General features: G+C 39.8%; 1 protein-coding gene across 10 annotated transcripts in view; it reads left to right on the forward strand.

Annotated features, from left to right (window-relative positions):
* The window catches only part of PHKA1 (phosphorylase kinase regulatory subunit alpha 1), a 319,188-nt gene that overhangs the window by 158,712 nt on the left and 136,736 nt on the right, over positions 1-23,740 (forward strand). For all 10 annotated transcript variants that reach the window (XM_036304532.1, XM_036304531.1, XM_036304536.1 and 7 more), the window contains one exon: positions 10,056-10,134. In XM_036304532.1, coding sequence (XP_036160425.1) covers positions 10,056-10,134 — 79 coding nt within the window. The remainder of the gene's footprint in view (positions 1-10,055; positions 10,135-23,740) is intronic.

The following is a 23,740-nucleotide window of genomic DNA, read 5'->3' on the forward strand; positions in this document are numbered from 1 at the left end:
TTCTCAGTTCTCATTTTTTCATTTTACTTTGCCTATCTATAGCTTAATATATTCATTATTCCTACATTTTAAGTTCATTACTATTATTTCATTTTTTGTTTCCTTTTCTTTTTCTTCCTATACTAATTCTTTTAGCTTCCTCCTTGCTTTCATATAGCCATTTTTTTCTTCTTCTTTCTCCCTTTTTCTTTATATACCATTTAAGTCTTTGATTGCATATCTCTAAGTATTCTCTTCATTTTTTCTTTGCTTCCTCTTCTTTTTACTTATTAGACTTTCCTGTTGTTGCTTTGTGTAGCTTGATTTCAGTACTGTTTTTGGTTTGGTCCTGCTGTGTCTTGTTCTGTCTTGTCAACACCCATGTAACAGCTGGCACAATGAGATTGGGGTTGAGCCTCACTGTCAGCAAGTCAGAGGGGGAGATCTCTCTCATAAATGGGAAATCAACAATCAAGTCCCAATTAATACAGGAGAGCCCAAATAATGCACACAAAGGGAGACCCCTCAAGACACTTTCTACATAGGGCCATCCCACAAAGACTGGGAGGCATAATAGTTCTATCTAATACATAGAAATACAAAGAGACAGCTAAAATGGTGAGACAAAGTAACAACCTCCAAATAAGAGGAAAGGAGGAATCTCCAGAAAAAAAAAACTAAATGAAATGAGGCAAGCAACCTATCAGACATAGAGCTCAAAGTAATGGTTATAAAGATGCTAAGGAGCTGAGTGCAAATTATAAGGAACTCAGTGGGAACTATAGCAGGGTGAGGAAGGAAATAGAAACCATGAACCTGAACCAGACAGAAATGAAGAATAACGTATCTGACATCAAGAACACACTGGAAAGAATTAAAAGTAGAATGAATGAAGCAGAGGATTGAATCAACGATTTGGAAGACAAGGTAGAAATAAATATCCAGTTAGAGCAGCAAATAGAAAAAAGAATGAAAAAGCAGGAAGATAGCTAAAGGGAGCTCAGGACCAACATGAAACATAACAACTTCCATATTATAGGAATACCAGAAGGGGAAAAAGTGAGCAAGAAAAAGATAACATTTTTGAAGAAATAATGAAAGAAAATTTGCCCAACCTGGTGAAGGAAAATGGCTGCAAATGAGTTTCCATTAGAATTTCAGCTGACCTTTCAATAGAAACACTCCAGGCCAGAAGGGAGTGGAATGAAGTATTCAAAGTAATGAAAAGCAAGGGCCTAATTCCAAGATTACTGTATCCATCAAGGCTATCATTTAAAATTGAAGATGAAATAAAAAGCTTTACAGACCAAAAAAAACCAAACACACAAACAAACAAACAAACAAAACAGGTTAAAGGAGTACATTACCACTAAACCAGCAATGCAAGAAATGTTAAAGGGACTGTTTTAAGAAGAAGAAAAGGAGAGGAAGAGGATCATCTGTATAAAGAAAATAAAAATGGCAGTAAATAAACACCTATCAATAAGAACATTAGCCCTATCTCATTTGGCTCTGGATAGAGCATTGGCCTGTGGACTGAAGGGTCCCGAATTTGATTCCAGTCAAGGGCAAATGCCTGGGCTGCGGGCTCAATCCCCAGTGTAGGCCATGCAAGAGGCAGCCGATCAATAATTCTCTCTCATCATTAATGTTTCTCTCTCTCCCACTCCCTTCCTCTCTGAAATCAATAAAAATATATTAAAAATAGCCTTAAATATAAATGTATCAAATTCTCCAGTGAAAAGGCATAGGGTGGCTGAATAAGAAAACATGACCCACATCTATGCTGTCTATAAGAGATCCACCTCAGAAGAAAAGACACACAGACTGAGAGTGAAGGGATGGAAAAAATATTCCATGCATGTAAAAAGGAAAAAAAAGCTGTGGTAGCAGTACTCGTATCAGACAAAATAGACTTCAAAACAGAGGCCATAACAGGAGACAAATATAACCCTTGTAAACATATATGCACTCAAAATAGGAGTGTATATATATATATATATATATATATATATATATATATATACACATATATATACATATATACATATACATACATATATATACATATATATACATATCTATATCTTTATGGACTTTAAGGGAGAGATCAACAGCAACACACTCATATAGGGGACTTTAACACCCCACTGACTCCACTGGATAGATCTTCCAGACAAAAAAATTGACAAGGAAACAGAGGCCTTAAATGACACACTAGATCAGATGTATGTAACTGATATTTACAGAACATTTCACCCCAAAGCAACAGAATATACATTCTGCTCAAATGCACATGGAACATTCTCAAAGATAGATCACATTTTAGGAAAATAAAACAAATCTATACAAATTCAAGAAGATTGAAATCATATCAACCATCTTCTCAGATCACAATGGCATTTAGTTAGAAATCAACTACCATAAAAAAACCCCTCAAATACATGGAAGATAAATAGCATGTTATTAAACAATGAATGGGTTACCAATGAGATTAAGCAAGAAATTAAAAACTTGCTGGAAACAAAGGAATAGGAACACACACCACCCAAAACCTATGGGACAGGAGAAAGCAGTCCTGAAAGGGAAGTTCGTAGCATTACAGGCCTATCTCAAGAAACAAGACAAAGCACTAATAAACTACCTAATCCTACAACTAAATGTATTAGAAAGAGAAAAGCAAGAACGGCCCAGAGGAAGTAGAAGGAAGGAAATAATAAAGATCAGACCAAAATAAATGACAGATACTAAAACAAACAAACAAAAAACAGTACAAAAGATTAGTGAATCCAAGAGCTGGTTGTCTGAAAAGATAAACAAGATTGATGAGCCCTTAGTCACACTCATCAAGAAACAGAGAGGACCCAGGTAAATAAAATCAGAAATGAAAGAGGCAATATAACAGCAGACACCACAGAAATACAAAGGATTGTAAGCAAATACTATGAATAACTATATGCCAACAAACTGGACAACCTGCGTGAAATGGACAAATTCCTAGAAACATACAATCTCCCAAAACTCAATCAGGAAGAATCAGAAAACTGAAATAGGCCAATAACAACTGATGAAATTGAAGTAATAATTTCAAAACTCCCAACACATGGAAGTCCTGGTTTGAATGGATTTACAAGAGAATTTTACCAAACATTCAAAGAAGAACTAACACCTATCCTCCTCAAAGTATTCCAAAAAATTCAAGAGGAAGAAACACTTCCAAGCTCTTTTTACATAGCCAGCATTATCCTCATTCCAAAACCAGATAAAGACACTACAGAGAAAGAAAATTACAAGCCAATATCCCTGGAGAATACAAATGCTAAAATCCTCAACAAAATATTAGCAAATAGGATTTAGCAATATCTATACTAATAAAAGCCTATGTCGTCGTCATGCCCTCATGCCGTGATGCCCTCATGCCATAACAGTCATCACCAGAAGGCTGTGTGCACAGCGGGTGCATGTGGGTGTGTGGGGACTTGACGCTGTATGCGCAGCGTGGAGGCTGGTCCTGGCGGCTTTGTGCGGAGTGACAGAGGTGGATCCCAGCAGCTCCACATAGTGTGGAGGCGGGACCCCCAGCTCTGGCCTACCTCTTTGGGGTAATCAATTGAGGAGCCCTGGATGGGTGGGAAGGGCCTACTTCTTTGGGGAGATCAATCCCGGGGCTTCCTCACTGTGAGAGGGCACAGGCCAGGCTGGGGAAGCCCCCACCCCAAGTGCATGAATTTCATGCACCGGGCCTCTAGTATTAAAAGGATCATACAATATGATCAAGTAGGATTTATTCCAGGGATGCAAAGCTGGTACAATACTTGTAAATGAATAACTGTGATACATCACATAAACAAAATGAAAGATAAAAATCACATGATCATATCAATAGATGCAGAAAAAGCATTTGAAAAACTCCAGCATCTTTTTTGATAAAAACTCTCAGTAAAGTGGGTATAGAGGGATCATACCTCAACATAACAAAGACCATATATGACAAACCTACAAGCAACATAATACATAATGGGCAAAAACTATTTCCCTTAAGAACAGGAACAAAACAAGGATGTCTGCTTTCACCACTCTTACTCAACATAGTACTGGAAGTCCTAGCCAAAGGGATGAGACAAGAAATGAGATAAAAGGCATCCCAATTGGAAAGGAGTAAGTAAGCCTGTCATTATTCATAGATGACATGATATTATACATAGAAAACCCTAAAGACCTCACCAGGAGACTACTAGACTTAATAAATGAATTTGGCAAAGAAGCAGGATACAATATCAACATCCCAAAATTGATGATATTTTCATATTCCAACTATTGGCTGGGTGCACAAATTTGTGCACATTGAAAGGAAATTAATTAAAAGAAATATTTTAATATTGCTATTCACCCTTTCTCTATAATAAAAGTGTCAACCAAATTCACAATTGACAATGACAGATGGAAACACACACGTGCAATTGGCACCAGTGAGAGCTTTATATGTACTGCACATGTGTGAGTCAACTTAGCCTTTTATATATATAAAATAGACTTGCTTAATTAGACCTGCTTTCTAATTTAGCTAAACTTTTTCCAGCCCACTGAAGCACCCCAACTTCTCTTTCAGGTAATTGTCAGCAACACAGCAGTAAATATCAACCCGAAGCAGATTACTGTAGATCACACAGGGAGGACAAAGGGTAAAATATTTAACAGTAGCAGTGTTTGACTATATTCTGTGCAGCGAGAAAACCTGAAGTCATTTTTAAGGTCCACCATTTCTTACTTCTTTTCAGTAGGGTCAAGTTTCTAAGCTTTCTAAATTTCCATTTTCCAGCTAATGAAAAGAAGATAGGATTCCACCAAGTCTCCTATCTACCTACTCCAGGACTTCTGTGAGGATGAAATGAGATGAGGCACGTGAAAATGCTTCACAAACATTTGGTTAAAGTGTGAAACGTTTGCACCTGGCTATAAAGCACGTTGTGTTCCTGAGCCAAAGGAACTGTAAGGAGGCTAGTCACTAGGGAGAGGAAGCTGGGAGTTGCTATATGATGTCATTAACTGGATGGTCGGACACTTAGCATATCTGCCTTTTATGTGTATAGATAATGAACTCTCATAAAGAGAAACCAAAAAAATCCCATTTACCATTGCAACAACAGCAACAACAAAAAGATACCTAAGAATAAACTTACCCAAGGAGGAAAAAAAAGACATGTACTTGGGAAACTAAAGGGTGTTGAAAAAAGAAGTAGAGGACAATACAAACAAATTTAAATGTATACGGTGTTCATCCATTGGTAGAATTAACATCATTAAAATGTCCTTAATACCTAAAGAAATCTTTAGATTCATCATAGCCCCTATTGAAATACCAATGACATACTTCACACAACTAGAACAAATACACCAAAAATTTATATGAAACTATGAAAGATCCCAAATAGCTGCAGCAATCTTGAAAAAGAAGAATAAGGTTGGAGGGGGTCACAGTACCAGATATTAAACTATACTACAAAGCCATTATACTCAAAGTATCTTGGTACTGGCACAAGAATAGGCACATAGGACATTGGAACAGAACAGAGCCCCCAAAAGTTACCCACACCATACAATGGAGTAAAGACAGTCTCTTCAACAAATGATGCTGCGTAAACTGGATAGACACATGCCAAGAGATTAATCCAGACCACCAACTTACCATTCACAAGAATAAATCCAAAATGGATAAAAGACTTAAATGTAAACCATGAAACCATAAAAATCTTAGAAGAAAACATAGGCAGTAAAGTTTCAGGCATCTCACATAGCAGAATATTTGCCGATACATCTCCTAGGGCAAGAAAAACAAAGGAGAAAATAAACAAATGGGACTACATTAAAATAAAAAGCTTCTGTACACTAAGAGAAACCACCATCAAAATGAAAAGGGAACCCACTGTATGGGAGAACATATTTGTCAATGATACACCTGATAAGGGGTTAATATTCAAAATATATAAAGTATTTGTACAACTCAACAAAAGGAAGACAACAATTCAATGGGAAATAAAATGGGCAGAGGATCTGAATCTGTATTTCTCCAATGAGGACATACAAATTGCTAAGAGACATATGAAAAAATTCTCAAAGTCACTGGTCATCTGAGAAATGCCAATTAGAACCACAATGTGCTATTACCTCACACCTGTCAGAATGACTATCATCAACAAATCAACAAACCGTCAAGTGCTGGCAAGGATGCGGAGTAAAAGGAACCCTTGTGCACTGCTTGTGGGAGTGCAGATTGGTGCAGCCACTATGGAAAAAAGTTTCCTCAAAAAATTTAAAATGGAACTTCTGTTTGCCCCAGTGATCACACTTCTAGGAATATATCCTAAAAACCCCAAAATGCCTATCAGAAATAATATATGCACCCCTATGTTCATAGTAGCATTATTTACAATAACTAAGATTTGGAAACAGCTCAAGTGCCCATCAGTAGATGAGTGAATAAAAAACTGTGGGACATTTACACAAGCAAATACTTAGTAGCTGTAAAAAAGAGGGATCTCTTACCTTTTGGGACAACATGGATGGACTTGGAGCCTATTATGCTAAGTGAAATAAGCCAATCTGAGAAAGACAAATATCACGTGATCTCACTTATTCAAGGAATCTAATGAACAAAATGAATTGACCACAAAATAAGACCTTAATCATGGATGCATGGAACAGACTGGCATACCTTGATGTACATGTGGGGTGGATGAGAAGAGATAAACCTAAGAACTTATATACTTACTAGAGGCCTGGTGCATGACATTCATGCACTTGGGAGGGCGGGTGGACAGGGGTGCCTCAGCCCAGCCTGCTCCCTTTTGCCATCCAGGAGCCATTGGTCAGACATCCTTAACACTGCCACAGAGGTGGGAGAGGCTCCTGCCACCACCGCTGCACTTGCCAGCCATGAGCCCAGCTTCTGGCTGAGCAGCGCTCCTCCTGTGGGAGTGCACTGACCACCAGGAGGCAGCTCCTGTGTTGAGTGTCTGCCCCCTCGTGGTCACTGCGCATCATAGCAACCAGTTGTTCTGCAGTTTGGTCGATTTGCATATTACCCTTTTACTTTTTATTTTTTTAAATATATTTTTAATTGATTAAGATAATACATATGTGTCCTTATCCCCACATTACCCCCTAACCCCCTCCCCCGCTCATGCCCTCACCCCCCCCCCCCCGTTGTCCATGTCCTATATGCTTGCATATAAGTTAGGCCTATATGCTTGCATATAAGTCCTTTGGTTGATCTTTCCCTGTTACCCCCACCCTCCCCTACCTTCCCTCCAAGGCCCAACAGTCCAATCAATGCCTCTCCGTCTCTGGATCAGTCCTTGTTCATCAGTTTATGTTGTTCATTATATTCCACAAATGAGTGAGATCATGTGGTATTTATCCTTCTCTGACTGGCTTATTTCACTTAGCATAATGCTCTCCAGTTCCATCCATGCTGTGACAAATGGTAAGAGTTCCTTTTTCTTCTTCCTCTTCTTAAAGAATGCCTTTCAGCATTTCATATAATGCAGGTTTGGTGGTGATGAACTCCTTTAGCTTTTTCTTATCTGTGAAGCTCTTTATCTGAACTTCAATTCTGAATTATAGCTTTGCTGGATAAAGTAATCTTGGTTGTAGGTTCTTGCTATTCGTCACTATGAATATTTCTTGCCACTCTCTTCTGGCCTGCATGGTTTCTGTTGAGAAAGCAGCTGACAGTCGTATGGGTACTCCCTTGTAGGTAACTGACTTTTTTTCTCTTGCTGCTTTTAAGATTCTCTCTTTGTCTTTTGCTCTTGGCGTTTTAATTATGATGTGTCTTGGTGTGGTCCTCTTTGAATTCCTTTTGTTTGGGGTTCTCTGCCCTTCCAGGACTTGTAAGTCTATTTCTTTCACCAGGTAGGGGAAGTTTTCTGTCATTATTTCTTCAAATAGGTTTTCAATATCTTGCCCTCTCTCTTCTTCTGGTACCCCTATAATTCTGATGTTGGTACGCTTGAAGTTGTCCCAGAGGCTCCTTACACTATCTTCATATTTTTGGATTCTTTTTTCTTTCTGCTTCTTCGGTTGGGTATTTTTTGTTTCTTCACATTTCAAATCTTTGACTTGATTCTTGGGATCCTCTTGTCTGCTGTTGGATCTCTGTATATTATTCTTTATTTCAGTCAGTGTATGCTTAATTTCTAGTTGTTCTTTTTTCACATCCTCCAGGGTCTCACTAAATTTATCGGCGGTTTCCATAAAATTCTTGAAAAACCTTATAAACGTGGTTTTGAACTCTATATCCAGTCATTTGCTTTCCTCCATTTCTGTCATTTGTGACCTGTTTCTTTGTCTCCACATTTTTTATGCTTCCCTGTGTTGGTAGAGTGGTTTTGTGTGCTAGGTGTCCTGCAGGGCCCAGTGGCTCATCCTCCCCAGTTACCTGAGGTGGACCCTCTTGGTGCACTCCCTTGTGGGTTTTGTGCACAGTCTTGTTGTAGTTATGCCTTGATTGTTGTAGGATCACTGGGAGGAATTGACCTCCAGGCCAATTGGCAGTGAGAATCAGCTGTGTCTGCAGTGGGAGAACTTCTGTGCTGAAGACACCCTTCTGGGGCAAGACTTGCTTTAGTTGGGCTTTGGTGCTCACTGAGTCTGTCCCCTGAGTGTGTCCCTTATGGATCTGAGGAGTTGTAATCTGGATGGTCCCCCTCTGACAACTGGGTACACTGGCTCTTGGATCTAAGGAGGTGCTAATTTAGTCTCTGCCTGAGGTTACCCAGCAGGAGCTATGAAGAAATCTGCAGATTCCCCTTCCTTGTTTGGAGTTTGGAGGTGTCCAGATGAGGCCCAGCTGTGAAGCAATGCAAGCTGTTGTGGGGCCTTGGGCCTTCTCTTGGAAGTTCTGGGTCTGTCTGGCCCAGCTGTAATTTGTTAGGTAATTTTCAGGTTGCAAAGGGCCAGGGCATTCATATGCAAAAGCCTCTGCCGCACCTTGGGTGGGGCAGGGTACTCAGGGAATCAACAGGTGGAGCAAGCAGCTATGGCAGATCCTCAGCCCTTCCCTAAGGGGCGGCACATCTCAGTGTCCTGAAAATTGCTGCAAGCACCTCTGAGGGAAAGCCGCCCTCAAGTTCCGAGTTCTGCCTGCTGCCAGATTGTCCAGTTTCTCCCCGTATGAGTCCTGTGTCCCCAGAGACTTCCTGGAACCTGAGTTCAGAGCAGTTAGGAGCTTGTGACTCCCTCCTGATTCAAAAAGACAGCCGCGTCCTCACGTGCCAGCTCCTTTCCGCGCACACTCGAGTCTCCTTACCTCTGCACTTTACTTCCGCAGCTCCTCTGGGTCTCAGTGTGCATTTCTTTTTTCTTCTAGTTCTGGAATTTCCACTCAGCCAGCCTTCCTGTAGTGCTGGATGATGTCCGTTTTGTCTTTTCGTTGTATTTTTGAAGTTGTTGTGGGAGGCAGCAATTTCCGGTGTTTACCTATGCTGCCATCTTGGTTTCTATCTGCATATTACCCTTTTATTATATAGGATATGCATAGCCCATGGACACTGGGAATAGGGTGGTGAAGACCTGGTGGAGTGGGTAGGGGCTGGGTAGAGTGGCAAAAAGGTGGGGGGAAATGGGTGACATCAGTAGTATTATCAACAATAAATAAATATATATATTAAAAATAAAAGTTAAAAATTAAAACATATCTGCTGAGCAGAAAGCATTGCATGAATAAGTGAGGAGTCAACAGGCTAATGAGTTAAAATATTGATAATAAGCACTGTGGTCTTATTGTTTAATCATATACATCCAAAGTAGATAGAACTAGAAAACTTTCTGTATGTCATTTATACCCTATTTCCAAAAATGGATTTGTGGCAGTCTCTAGAAATTAACTCCAGCTAAGATAAATTTGGATAAGAATTCAGGAGTTCAAACATTTCATACTGTGAAGGTATTTGTTTCCTTCTCGTGCCTGCCTCTTACCTGTTATGGTACAGGGTTGTGGCACTTGTATGTTGTTTATCCTCAAACAGTAGCTTTTTTGAAATATAATAATTTGTCTTTTTACTGTTTTTCTTTAGGGATTTTTAGCTCCTGGAGAAATTGATCCCCTGAATCGTAGGTTTTCAACTGTACCAAAACCAGATGTTGTGGTTCAAGGTATGTATTTTTATTCACAGCAACAGAAGCTATATTAAAGATCTGGTTTGGCCAGTAAATGATGACTTTATTCTTTTTTTAAAAGTATGTTTGTATTGATTTTAGAGAGAGGAAGAGAATGATAGAAACATTAATGATGAGAGAGAATCATCCATCGGCTGCCTCCTGCACCCCTTCTACTGGGGATAGAGCCCACAACCTGGGCATGTGCCCTGACCAGGAATCAAACCGTGACTTCCTGGTTCATGGGTCTACACTGAACCATTTAGCCATACCAGCTGGTCAGACTTTATTCTTTATCATGTATTTTTTTAGTGTTCAAAAATATAGAATGAATGTGGTTCTGTTTCATTTCAAAATTGCTATTAATCTTAATAATGAATAAATGCTTAATAAATGATATTATTTGACACTTAATCACTCCTTATTTCTGGAAGCACTTTTCCTTTCATCATCATGATATTGTAGCCTTATGATTATCTCTGCTTTCTTTTTGAGCATTCCTTCTGTGTTTTTCCTGCTAATACTCCTTTCTTCTAATAGCCTCCTAATGGCTGTGTATTTAGTCTTATATTATTGTCTTTCAGGATTTACACCCTGTCTTAGTTTTTTAGGACTGCCTCTTTCATAATAAAGTTGTTTATATGGCTTCAACTATTGCCTCCAAACCTTTACCTTTTGTTCCTAACAATCATCAAAAATGTTGAGGTACCTATTCTATAAAAAACACTAGGCTAAGCTCTAAGGTATTAAGAATTCTAGTCCCAATACCTATAAAATATCTTTATCACTTCTACTTCAAATGCAAACCTGACCTTTTCTTGTCTCCATCCCCTCATATTACCTCTCCCAAGAAAAGCAGATCTTTCTACTTTCCTTATCTGTCTCAATTACTTCACTGCTATCCTAGTCTCCTAAGGTAGAAAGTTTGAAGTGATTTTTGACTCTCCAATAACACCATCTAACATGGTACTAAGGCTCTCTGTGAAGCTTCTCTGAAAGGTCTCCAGTAACTTGACTTTGGGGTTGGTTATATGTGCAAAATAATCTCGTGTGTGTTCTAAACTTTCTTATACTTGACACCTATGTGGTCATATAGGTAGTCTTTGCTTATCAATGTATATAGCAAACATAATTTTAAAAAGGACCATTCCTCTTCCCCTCCCATGAGAAAGCTTGTTCTCCTTTGAGGCTTTTGCCATCTGGCTATACTGATCTCCTGGTTGCTCTAATTCATTCATTGAAGACTTTGATTCTTGGCTCACAGCCTTCTTTTATAGTCCCTACTATAGTGCTAGATTTCAGCATGAGAGTAAGTGCCCTCAAACATTTTAGCTTCAAATTTCTTTGATATACATAGCCCTACTAACATTTCCTTCCACCTCTACTTTAGCCACTCAGTTTGAAGAACAAGGACAAAACTTTAGAACCACCTTAGATATTTTCCACTTCAAAAAATCCCCATCTCCAGTCATAGCTACATATTATTTGTTTTCTTTTTCCTCCCATTACACTTCTAATATGCCTTGCCTTACCTCTTGGTTGATCATCTGAATATCTTAAGCACCACTGTACAATACTTCTACGATACCCACCAGAAAAATCATAGCTCCAGATCAATCTGACAATCAGCATTTTCTGATCCTATACCTGGCCTACTAAAGTTACTAGAAAAAAGTTACACAAATGAGCAGAGTGTAACTTTTAGCACTGTAAATCCATGGTCCCCAACTCAGCTAGATCCACAATGCCTTGTTCTTATTGTTAGCCAGCATTTTCATTCTTCTCAACCACTATTCCAAACCTTCTCTTTTCAACACCACCTCTTGAATTCCGCCTCATTTTTGGCCTTCTACTTCATGCTGGATAATCTTAATATTCGGATCTTTGTCAGTTTCCCACCCTCCCCCCACCACAGTCTTACTTATATCTTCACCCATCCTTGCATCCTTCCCTCCAGTCTCAGAAGGGGTGTCTCTTCTCATCTTTAAGGCCAACTTTTTTTTTCCTGATGCTTAATTCTATTCTCTTCCTTAGCCTTCTTAAAATACTACTCTTTTCTTTAATCTTCAATAATTTTTTAGTTGGTTCTGCTTTTTTAAAAAATATATATATATATTTTATTGATTTTTTACAGAGAGGAAGGGAGAGGGATAGAGAGTTAGAAACATCGATGAGAGAGAAACATCGATCAGCTGCCTCCTGCACACTCCCTACTGGGGATGTGCCCGCAACCAAGGTACATGCCCTTGACCGGAATCGAACCTGGGACCCTTGAGTCCGCAGGCTGACGCTCTATCCACTGAGCCAAACCGGTTAGGGCTGGTTCTGCTTTTTAATCCATTGACATATTCATCTCCCTCTAGTTATCCTATCCTCCCTTTCTCATCCAAACTTCCCCTTCTTTTTATTTCATTCATTCTGCAATTCTTTATAGTCTAGCTCATTATTCCTTGGAAAATTCTTTTACTTAAGTTATTACCAAACTCAATAGATCATTTTTAATTCATACATTAGTTGATCTTTATGTTTCATTTATTATCTTTTTGGACACTCTTAACTCTTCTGTGATACCATACTGTCTTAATTCTCCTTCAACCTAAATTTTTCACTATTTTGTTTCATTCTGGGCTTTCTTTTTTTCTTGGCCCCCTAATTGTTGGTCTTCCTTGTAGTTCTGTCTGTAGCCCACTGTTCCTCTACCTGAGAATACTTATTCTTGTCTCTCAGGGTCCTGCTATTTCAAACATTTTTTTTTCTTTTTTCTGCCTCCTTTTTCCTTCTCAAAAGATGACCTCACCTCCTATGACAAAGAAAATATAAGCTGTAAGATTTAAAAAACCCTCACTCCTACCCCAGGCTTTTCTTTATTTGCTCACTTCTTATATATTGCAATTTCTCATGGTTGTATTCTAGGTTCTCTCCTCTATATATTCTCCTTGATCCATCTCATCTCTTTCTATGCTAATACTCTTTAATTTATATAGGTGTCCTTCATGAAAGCCCCACTCAGATGTCTCACATGCACTTTAAACTCAGCATAGCTCAAATTAATCAGCTGACTCCTCCTCTTACTACATCACTCATGCCTGCTTTTCTCCCTATGTGCTTATGTCATTAGATGGCACAACATCCTCCCAGTTACAAACATAAGTACTTGGGGAATCATTTTCTATATCTCTCCCTCTCTCATCTCCTAAAGAAACCAATTAATAAGTCCTCGTTTCTCTACTTCCTAAATAATTGTGAAATCCATGTAGTTCTCTCCAGTGCCAATGGCATGATCCTAATCTATAATAATGAAAGGGTAATATGCTAATTAGACCAGACGACCTTTCAGATGAAGCTGGGGCTGCAAGGAAAGCCCAGGTCCCGGGTGCTGGAGGGAAACCTGGGTCCTGGGTGCCAGAGGGAAGCCAGCGACGGCAGCCAGGGGAAGGAAGGCCTACTCTAGCACAAATTTCGTGCATCGGGCCTCTGGTCTACAATAACTTTTTAAGTGGTCTCACAGACTTCAGTCTAAGCCCACTGTAGTCTATTACTTTATTCTGTAATCATCAACATGAACATGTTCTTTTTAAGATGCAGATATGTATATGTTATTACCCTAATTCAACTATGCAGGGGCCTCCCATTGCCAACCTCCCTAACGTGGCTTACCAGACTCATTATGACTTGGTTCCTGACTCTATCCTGAGTATCCTTTCTCACTACTGCCCTTTCATACCCCATGCCCCTCCTGTAAGAACTTTTTATAATTCCTAGATCTGCCTTATTCTTAGTTGTCCTTGAATCTTTGTCTATGCTGTTTCTTCTGTCTGGAACAATTTCTCCCTTACTTTTACCTTCACCTTTATCGGATTAGGTACTATTCATCCCTCTAGCAGGACACAATGTCAATGTCATTTTCTTCAGAGATCATGTCCATCTTTGTATCACTAGCATTTGTTAGTGCCTAGCAAGTGGTACCAAAAGAACATTTTTTTAAATGTTTTATAAAACATAAAATAAACAAAAAGCTGACTTGTTAAGGTTGAAACTATTCCTGGGGCCCCAGAATGTTGATCAGTTGCCTCTCCTTCAGTCTCCTCTACTCATGCTACCAATTGCATTGCCCAGTGCAGACCCCTGAGGCTCAGTAGCATGCAGTTCAAAAATCATTACCCAAGAATAAAGTTTTTAAAAATCCTTAAAGTGACACATATGCCTTCCATTATGTTTGCCTTTTTAGATTATTTTTTTTTTCTTTTTGCCACTTTATGGGTACTTTATGCTACGGCAGTATTGAAGTGCATGTTCCACTGTGCCCCTCCTCCCCAATGCAACCACATTCTTTTATATTTCTATTAGAAGCCCAGCACACGAAATTGTGCACGGGTAGGGTCCCTAGGCCTAGCCTGCAATCAGGGCCATCTTCCGCCCGTTCGCCAGTCTCCAGTCCCACCCCACTGCCAACACCCACCCTGGTTCCCCGTTTGCCATCTGGTGATCTATCAGAGCCTGCGGGCCAGGGGAAGGGACCAAGAGGTTGGCCGTTCTGCCCGCTCACCAGTTCCCAGTCCCACCCCGCCTCTGACACCCATCCTGGTTCCCCGTGGCTCCCCATTTGCCATCCAGTGATCAGAGCCTGCGGGCCGAGGGGAGGGACCAAGAGGTCTGCCTTCTGCCCTCTCGCCAGTCCCCAGTCCCGCCCAGCTGCCGACACCCATTTCAGTTCCCCGTGGTTCACTGTTCACCATCCAGCGATCAGAATCTGCAGGCCGGGGGGAGAGACTGAGAGGTGGTCAATGCTCCTCATAGCAACTGATCAATCGGTCATTCTGGTTGTGACACCATTATGGTCACTGGCCGTTTATTATATAGGATACTTTATGATCATTCTGGATCTTGTACCTAAAATGGCTTTCCCTTTCCTAGTTCCTTCTTTCTCTGGTACCTTATTCATTCCTTCAAACTCAGTTTAAGTTCTCTTTTGGGAAGCCCTTTCTGAAACTACTTCCTGCCAACCCCAGACTAGGTATCACTCTTGAGTGGTCTCATGTTTTGTGTATACTTCTATTTACCTAGCAGGTTATTTTAGAATCAGTTTATCTGTGTATCACTTTCATTACACTATGCATTCCTAAGGGAGAGAGTAATTTATTCATCTCTATATCCCTAGTGCCAAGCATAGTCCCTCATCCATTTATGTGCTTAGTAATTGTTTATTAATGAATGAATGAATGAATGAATGACCACATGTGCTTCCCTGGTTTTTTCTCAGCCTATTATCGTTCTTCCTCTGTATATGTTCCCTGGAGAATCTTTGTTCTCTTCATGTTTCCAATAAATTCAATAAAAAATTTTAAAATAAGTAATCAAGATGATATTATATCCAGGGGCCTCTGTAATAACCATATTCTGCATATCCTGACTCAGACCACAGCAACACAACACCATAATGTTCCCAAGCTAGAAAAACACACAAAATATAATGGCAAAGGAGAGCAAAGTATCACTTTGTGCTGCAGTCTTTCGCAGCAAGGGCTCAGGAACCTGAAGAAGGGGCTGACGCATAAATGAATACACTAGACAAGAAATATAAATTTGGAAGGCATGGGGGACCAGGCAGAGGCCTCATCCTCTAGTGAAGTGGGCTCTCCGAATGTCCAGACCCATGGCTTTTTATTTACTCCAGTATACATTTGCCATTTAGCAAAGCAAACAGACATCAATGGTAAGGTTTGGTAAACAATAAAGGATTATCAGGTTAGGAGAATTGCCTTCAGCTGTTCAGCCAGCAGCAGGTAATAATATGCAGATTTTCAGCCCTGCTGAATATCAAAGTCCATCCACCTTCTGATGAACTTCTCACATTTATTATGCTAACTACTGTTGGTCTTAGCCTCCACATATCCCCCTTTTGGTTTCGGGTCCTTTTAAGATTTTTAAATTCAATGACAAGGATTGAGTTCTTTCATGTCCTTTTAAATTGCTGCCAGGCATCAAAGGAATTAGTCTGCAGTAAGCTCCTTTCTGGGCCAACAGTTCTTTGAGTCCCTTTCCAATCATTGTCTAACAGTTTTTTATGGGGTCCCTTCTCAATCACTGTCCCCTGTGACATGACAGCAATGATATTCCAGTTCTGGATGATGGACAAACGGTGAGCAATGGCAATGCAGGTCCGACCTTCTTTGGCTTGGTCCTGGACGACCTGTACTGACAGACAGCTGATGAGTGCTAGCATGGAAAGGCGTCTTTGCCATCCTCCATCTCTGGACTATTTCTCCTCTGTCTCGTCAGCGTGTTGCTTGGGGCCACTGCTGTGTGGTTGGAGTAGTCTGGTCAGTTCCTCTCTTGGATCCATTGTTGCAGTTTCCACACAGACTTGGTGAAGTTTTCTGGAAATACATAAGCATATTCTCAACCAAAGGTTAATAAAGGGACCTTTCCTTCCATAAACTAGACTCGGGATCTTTTTATTTTGCCAAATCATTTCCTTTGGCTTATCTGACACCTGTGTAATTTCATGGGTGTCTTGCCATCAGCATTACAAGTGAAAAAAAAAATTTTTAAGTAAAAAATTTAAAGTAATTAAGACTTGATGTAAATTACTTACAGGAGACTACTCCACTATCACCCCCTTTTTGTTTTAATATGTAAGGAGGACATTTTTTTGCTTGCTGTACAATATTTTGGCTTTTGAAAATCCAGCAAGGCAGCCCTGATAGCTTTTAATTAAATTCTAAGTACAGAAGTATGACTGCTCTGGATGACTTGGTCTGAATTCATTGCATGATAAGCAGCTTTTATTATGTGATGAACTATCAGTAAAAAATAGTTAATGCTCCAGGAATAGGTTCCTGCCTAGTATAAGTAAGTTCCCCTGAATATTCACTTATTTCAATTTGCCAATTTAAATCAGTCTGAAATAAAGCTTATTTTCTAACTTTACTTGTCCTTGGGTATGGACAGTAAATGACACTAATTGGATTTCTGCTATCAGTCTTTAAGTATATCCACATAAGCTCTGTTTTGGGAGGCAAAATGCAAATTACTTACTTTTCTTTTTGAGGCCTAATACATTGACTTTTAATTATAATTTTCCAAATACTTGAAGGGCATTTCTCATTATTTCCTCCCAGAGTAATTTCTAGACCACATTTAGAGAGTTTCTTTTTTAAAAACCTTTTTTCTTTCTTTTAAACAGAACAACAAACATTGTTACTTTTCAGATGTGTGCCAGTACTGCCATGGATACATTTTAAGTGACTCTCTTTTTACTTATGGTGACTTATTAATGATCAGATTTAATGCTTGAACAATAACCTTCAGTTTACCCTGTAAATAGTAGCGGAAGAGATTTTAAAATTTCTCCTTTTATTAAGCTTAAAATTTACTTTCAAACAGCATTCTTTTTGCCTAGAGCTCATTTGCATACATGTGCACATTTTTACTTTGGCTTTTGTTAAAGCCAATTGCTTACAAAAACATTGGCTTCTCATTTAACTGAAATTATATGAGACCTTGATTATATTGTAAAAAGCTAATTTATTTAAGTAATTAAAGTAGGCATCTTTATTGAAAAAGCAAAGCAAGCAAACTTAGACATTTGACCTATGAAATACAGATGCCGCCCTAACCCTCAGCCTATTTAAAAATCAGGCTTTAATATTTTACTGCTGAATAATCCAGTTCTGCTTAAGAAATATTCAGCAATATTGTCTTGCCCTCCCTTAGAGGTTGAAACCTTTATAATATTTAAAATATATGTATATACATAAAATATATTTATTAATTTTTATTTTATAAAGATTTTCACATGATTTCAAGTATATTAAATCACCCCAATTTAGTTTAAAAATACTTCTTTTAAGAAGAGAGAATAGGGAGAAACCAAGATGGCGGCATAAGTTAACACCGGAGATTGCTGCCTCGAACAACCACTTCAAAAAACAACTAAAAGACGGAACGGACATCATCCAGAACCACAGGAAGGCTGGCTGAGTGGAAATTCTACAACTAGGAGGAAAGAGAATATCATACCCAGACTCAGAGGAGGCACAGTGCTGAAGTGAAATACTAAGGTGCGGAGTGCACCCGGAGCGGGCTGGAGGCAGAGGGCGCGGCTGTTGTTTTCAATCGGGAGGGAGTTTCAGACTCTGAGCTCCAGATCCCGGCGAGTCTCTAGAGACCCAGACTCAAACAGGAGAAGCGGGACTGTCTGGCTTCGGTCGGAACTCGAAGGCAGCTTTCTCTCTGAGGTTTGCAGCGGTTGCTGGGACTCTGTGAGACAGAGCCCCTAGGGACGGAACTGAGAGCAGCCATAACTGCTCGCTCCAGCCCGCCCTGTAGATCCCTGGGGACCCGCCCCGCCCAAGCCCTGCGCAGAGCCATTTGCCGGATAGCCTCAGGCAAAGGCTAGATTAGCACCGCCCTAGAGATCCAGCACAGAAGCTCTCCCACTGCAGACACAGCTGACTCTCATAGCCAGTTAGCCTGGAGGTCAAATCACCCCCGGTATTGCCGACAACAATCAAGGCTTAACTACAACAAGACTGTGCACAAAGACCACTAGGGGGTGCACCAAGAAAGCATAAAAAATGCGGAGACAAAGAAACAGGACAAAACTGTCAATGGAGGATATTGAGTTCAGAACCACACTTTTAAGGTCTCTTAAGAACTGTCTAGAAGCCGCCAATAAATGTAGTGAGATCCTCATGAAATCTAATGAAACCCTCGATGTTATGATAAAGAACCAACTAGAAATTAAGCATACACGGACTGAAATAACGAATATTATACAGACTCCCAACAGCAGACAAGAGGAGCGCAAGAATCAAGGCAAAGATTTGAAATGCGAAGAAGCAAAAAACACCCAACCAGAAAAGCAAAATGAAAAAAGAATCCGAAAATACAAAGATAGTGTAAGGAGCCTCTGGGACAGCTTCAAGCGTACCAAAATCAGAATTATAGGGGTACCAGAAGATGAGAGAGAGCAAGATATTGAAAACCTATTTGAAGAAGTACTGACAGAAAACTTCCCACACCTGGTGAAAGAAATAGACTTACAGGTCCAGGAAGTGCAGAGAACCCCAAACAAAAGGAACCCAAAGAGGACCACACCAAGACACATCATAATTAAAATGCCAAGAGCAAAAGACAAAGAGAGAATCTTAAAAGCAGCAAGAGAAAGAAACTCAGTTACCTACAAGGGAATACCCATACGACTGTCAGCTGATTTCTCAACAGAAACTTTGCAGGCCAGAAGGGAGTGGCAAGAAATATTCAAAGTGATGAATACCAAGAACCTACAACCAAGATTACTTTATCCAGCAAAGCTATCATTCAGAACTGAAAGGTCAGATAAAGAGCTTCACAGATAAGGAAAAGCTAAAGGAGTTCATCACCACCAAACCAGTATTATATGAAATGCTGAAAGGTATCCTTTAAGAAGAGGAAGAAGAAGAAAAAGGTAAAGATACAAATTATGAACAACAAACATGCATCTATCAACAAGTGAATCTAAGAATCAAGTGAATAAATTATCTGGTGATCATAATAGAATCAGGGACATAGAAAGGGAATGGACTGACTATTCTTGGGTGGGAAAGGGGTGTGGGAGATGCGGGAAGAGACTGGACAAATATCGTGCACCTATGGATGAGGACAGTGGGTGGGGAGTGAGGGCGGAGGGTGGGGCGGGAACTGGGAGGAGGGGAGTTATGGGGGGGAAAAAGAGGAACAAATGTAATAATCTGAACAATAAAGATTTAATTTAAAAAAAAAGAAAAGAAGAAGAAGAAGAGAGAATAAATCCTTGAATCATTCCAGGGCCCTTGGAACGTCCCAAAGCCATCTCTCGGTTAAAGTCTTGAAATTTAACTTGGAAAGACCATAAAATATATATTTCAAATATTATATACTTTTTGTAATTATTCTAAAAAATATCAATTAAATTTAAACTGGTTTTTATATTAAAAATTTGGTTCAGACCATAAAATTAATCCTTTTTAAATTAAACCATATCAAATACTATATCCTAGGTTGAAATTTTACCACACATAGTACACATAAAGACTACAATATATTTTGAACTACTAATTTCTCCAGAGAAAATACAAGAATTATTTCTCTCAAAAATAAATTTCTATACTTTATGCATTTTGTTATTACTACCATATAATTTTTTCCAACTTAATTTGAAGTTTAAACTCTTAGAAGCCTTAAAGTTTAGGTGGCAAGTTAAATACTTAATATTTCTCAGATTAGTAATAACTAAACATTTTTAAGAATATATTTCAAAAATACAAGACATATTTAATTAAAGAGATTCAATTCTATCCTCTAGATTTTTAAAACGTGGTAAACAGATTAATATTTCAGTATTTTGTCATTTCAAAATACATAGATTTTTTTAATAAATTTTTATTTAATTCAGTAAAATCCAAAGTTTTAAGTTGCCAAAGACTTTGGAAAACTATGTTTCTGGCTGGCAAAAGGAGGGGGAAGCAGGGAAGCAAGCCTCCAGGTCGCTCCTCTTGAATGTAAAACTGCCATATTTTTTTTTCTTCAGAGATAACATCTAAGGGTTGCTGCTACGGGAAATGCGACCAACCCCCTCTATCAGAAGGCACAGCCAGTCTTCCCCCCGGGTGACTGGACTCCCACTATCAATATACCTGTAATTATTACTGAAAAACTCCACCAAAAATCCTTCATTTTAGTTATACCTATTTATCCATGTTTCAACAATTTTGAGATTCTAAAGCGAATTATTATTATCTAAGGCAATTACTTTGGCAAATTCTATGACACATATAACTTACTGACTTTCAGTGGCCTTAATGTTAACATTGGAATGCGGTCCATTATTATTCAAAAACTACCCTTTATTATGGAATCTTGTTGCCTAAACCCAACCTGTATATTTTGAGTCATTTTTGTCATCATTTTTTTTTTTTTAGAAAAATAGTCTTGGGTTTATTCTATAGCATCTGTAAAGAGATTGAGCTCAGAAAACACATGGCAGCTGGCAGGACAAAGGTGAGGAATAAGAAGTGAGTGAGTGAGGGAATGAAAGGAGAGTATGTGGATGTGTGTGATGTGTGTGTGAGAGTGAGTGAGGGACAGTTAAATCTGTCAGGAGCAGCAGAGGCAGGCAGACCAGGCTCTCTGGGATAGGGAGAGACTACCACATCTGTGGCACTCCCTGGACTGAGAGACTCGGGCACAAAGCCCATGCTATCTTGGAGGGGAGAGTGGCCTCTTCTAGGAATTCATCAGCACCACCACCCAGACAGGCCTTGGATACTGCCCGCGACCCGACAGCCACTCCAGCCAAAATCCTGCAGCCCCACCCACAGACCCACGGACCCTGGGACTTCCATCTCCAAAGGTGCACCGCACCCACAGCAGTAAGTGCAACTTCCTCCCTACGCAGCGGCAGAACTCCAGGGCAGAGATCCTGATGCCACATTTGCGCGTTTCAACATTTACACATTTCGACATTCACCGATTTCCAGCATGCAAACTTCCAGGGCACACTACCCCATAGGCAGCTCTTGGATGCCCCTGTGAACCCTTGCTGGATGTGATTTTGAACAGACAAGGGTGTGCTGCTCCGCAGCAGAAATTCTGAATTTCGCTAAACTCACTGCCACAGTAGCGCATTTCCAACGAACAGGTACCCAGAGCCCATCTATCAACAGGGCGCTCCTGGGAGCCACTGGGAGCCCTGGCTAGGTGCGATCTTAGACCAACCGGGACACACTTCCCCCAGCAATCAAAATTCTGAATTCAGTCACCCTGGATACCTGCACACAGACACCTCAATTACGTGGCTTCAGTGCCAGGACCCTTCAGAGTGCTTCAGTATGCCATGCTGGCAAATGCACCGCTGGTGCCCCTGTGAGCCACCACTGGGAACGCGTGCCTATCCACCACAGGTGCAAGAGCAAAAACTGAATCTGCCCACCCCACAGCTGCAGAACTCTGGACACTACAGTTGCACGCTTTTCCAGTGCCACTGTGAGTCCCCACTGGGCATGTGTGACTTCAGACAAGGGCGTAAGATAGCAAAAATTGGGACACCTCCCTCCATGGCTGCTGCTGACTTCTAGACACCTCAGTTGTGCATTTCCAGCTCACTGACCTACATCAAGAGAACCCAAATAGCTCAAGTAGGGAGCTACACTAGATTACCAAGTCCAGGAGACCTGAGAGATCCCACCAGTAGCACCATCCCCAAAAGAACCTGGGTAGCAAAGCAATCAAATCTACAATTAAAACATTACAGCAAAACATGGGGAGGCAAAAAAGCAATCCGCAAAGGAAAGAAAAAGAATAATCAACAGAAAGGGAGTTAAATGAAACTGAGGCTAGCAACATATCAGAGAAAGAATTCAGAGTTATGGTTATAAGGATACTCAAATGGCTGGATGACAAATACACACAACTCAATAAGAATTATAAGGAGCTGAAAGAGAATCTCACCAACATGAAAAAGAACCAAAAGGAGATGAAAAAGGACATTGTTACAATAAGGAACACAATACAAAAGATCAATGAAACCAAGAGCTGGTTCTTTGAAAGGATCAACAGGATTGATGAACCTCTCTCCAGGCTCACCAAGAAACAAAGAGAGAGGAGAGAGGACCCAAATAAACAAAATCAGAAATGAAAGAGGTGAAGTAACAACTGACCCTACTGCTATACAAAGGATTGTAGAAATATAGTATGAACAACTCTACTCCAAAAAACTGGATAACCTTGACAAAATTGACACATTCCTTGAAAAATATAATCTTCCAAAACTCAATCAGGAAGAATTAAAAAACCTGAGTAGGCCAATAACTGCTGATGAAATTGAAACCGTATTCAAAAAGCTTCCAGCAAACAAAAGCCCTGGACCAGATGGCTTCACAGGGGAGTTTTACCGAACATTCAAAGAAGAACTAAAACCAATCCTTCTGAGACTATTCCAAAAAATTCAAGAGGTAGGCACACTTCCAAGCTTTTTATATGAAGCCAGCATTACCCTAATCCCAAAACCAGACAGAGACACCACAAAGAAAGAGAATTACAGGCCAATTTCTCTGATGAACATACACGCTAAAATCCTCAACAAAATTCTTGCAAACCGGATCCAGCATTACATTAGAAAAATTATACACCATGAACAAGTGGGATTTATTCCAGGGATGCAAGGCTGGTACAATATCCGCAAATCAATAAACGTGATACATCACATAAAGAAATTGAGAGACAAAAATCACATAATCGTATTGATTGATGCAGAAAAGGCTTTTGACAAAGTCCAGCTGCCTTTTCTGATAAAAACGCTCAGCAAAGTGGGAATAGAAGGATCATACCTCAACATAATAAAAGCCTTATATGACAAACCTACAGCCAACATCATACTCAATGGGCAAAAACTAAAACCATTTCCCTTAAGAACAGGAACAAGACAGGGATGCCCACTTTCACCACTCCTGCTCAATAGTACTGCAAGTATTAGCCATCGCAATTAGGCAAGAAGAAGAAATAAAAGGCATCCACATCGGAAAAGAGGAAGTAAAACTGTCCTTATTTGCAGACGACATGATATTATACATACAAAACCCTA

Source organism: Myotis myotis, unplaced genomic scaffold (genome assembly GCF_014108235.1).
Source record: "Myotis myotis isolate mMyoMyo1 unplaced genomic scaffold, mMyoMyo1.p scaffold_m19_p_4, whole genome shotgun sequence".
Taxonomy (NCBI): domain Eukaryota; kingdom Metazoa; phylum Chordata; class Mammalia; order Chiroptera; family Vespertilionidae; genus Myotis; species Myotis myotis.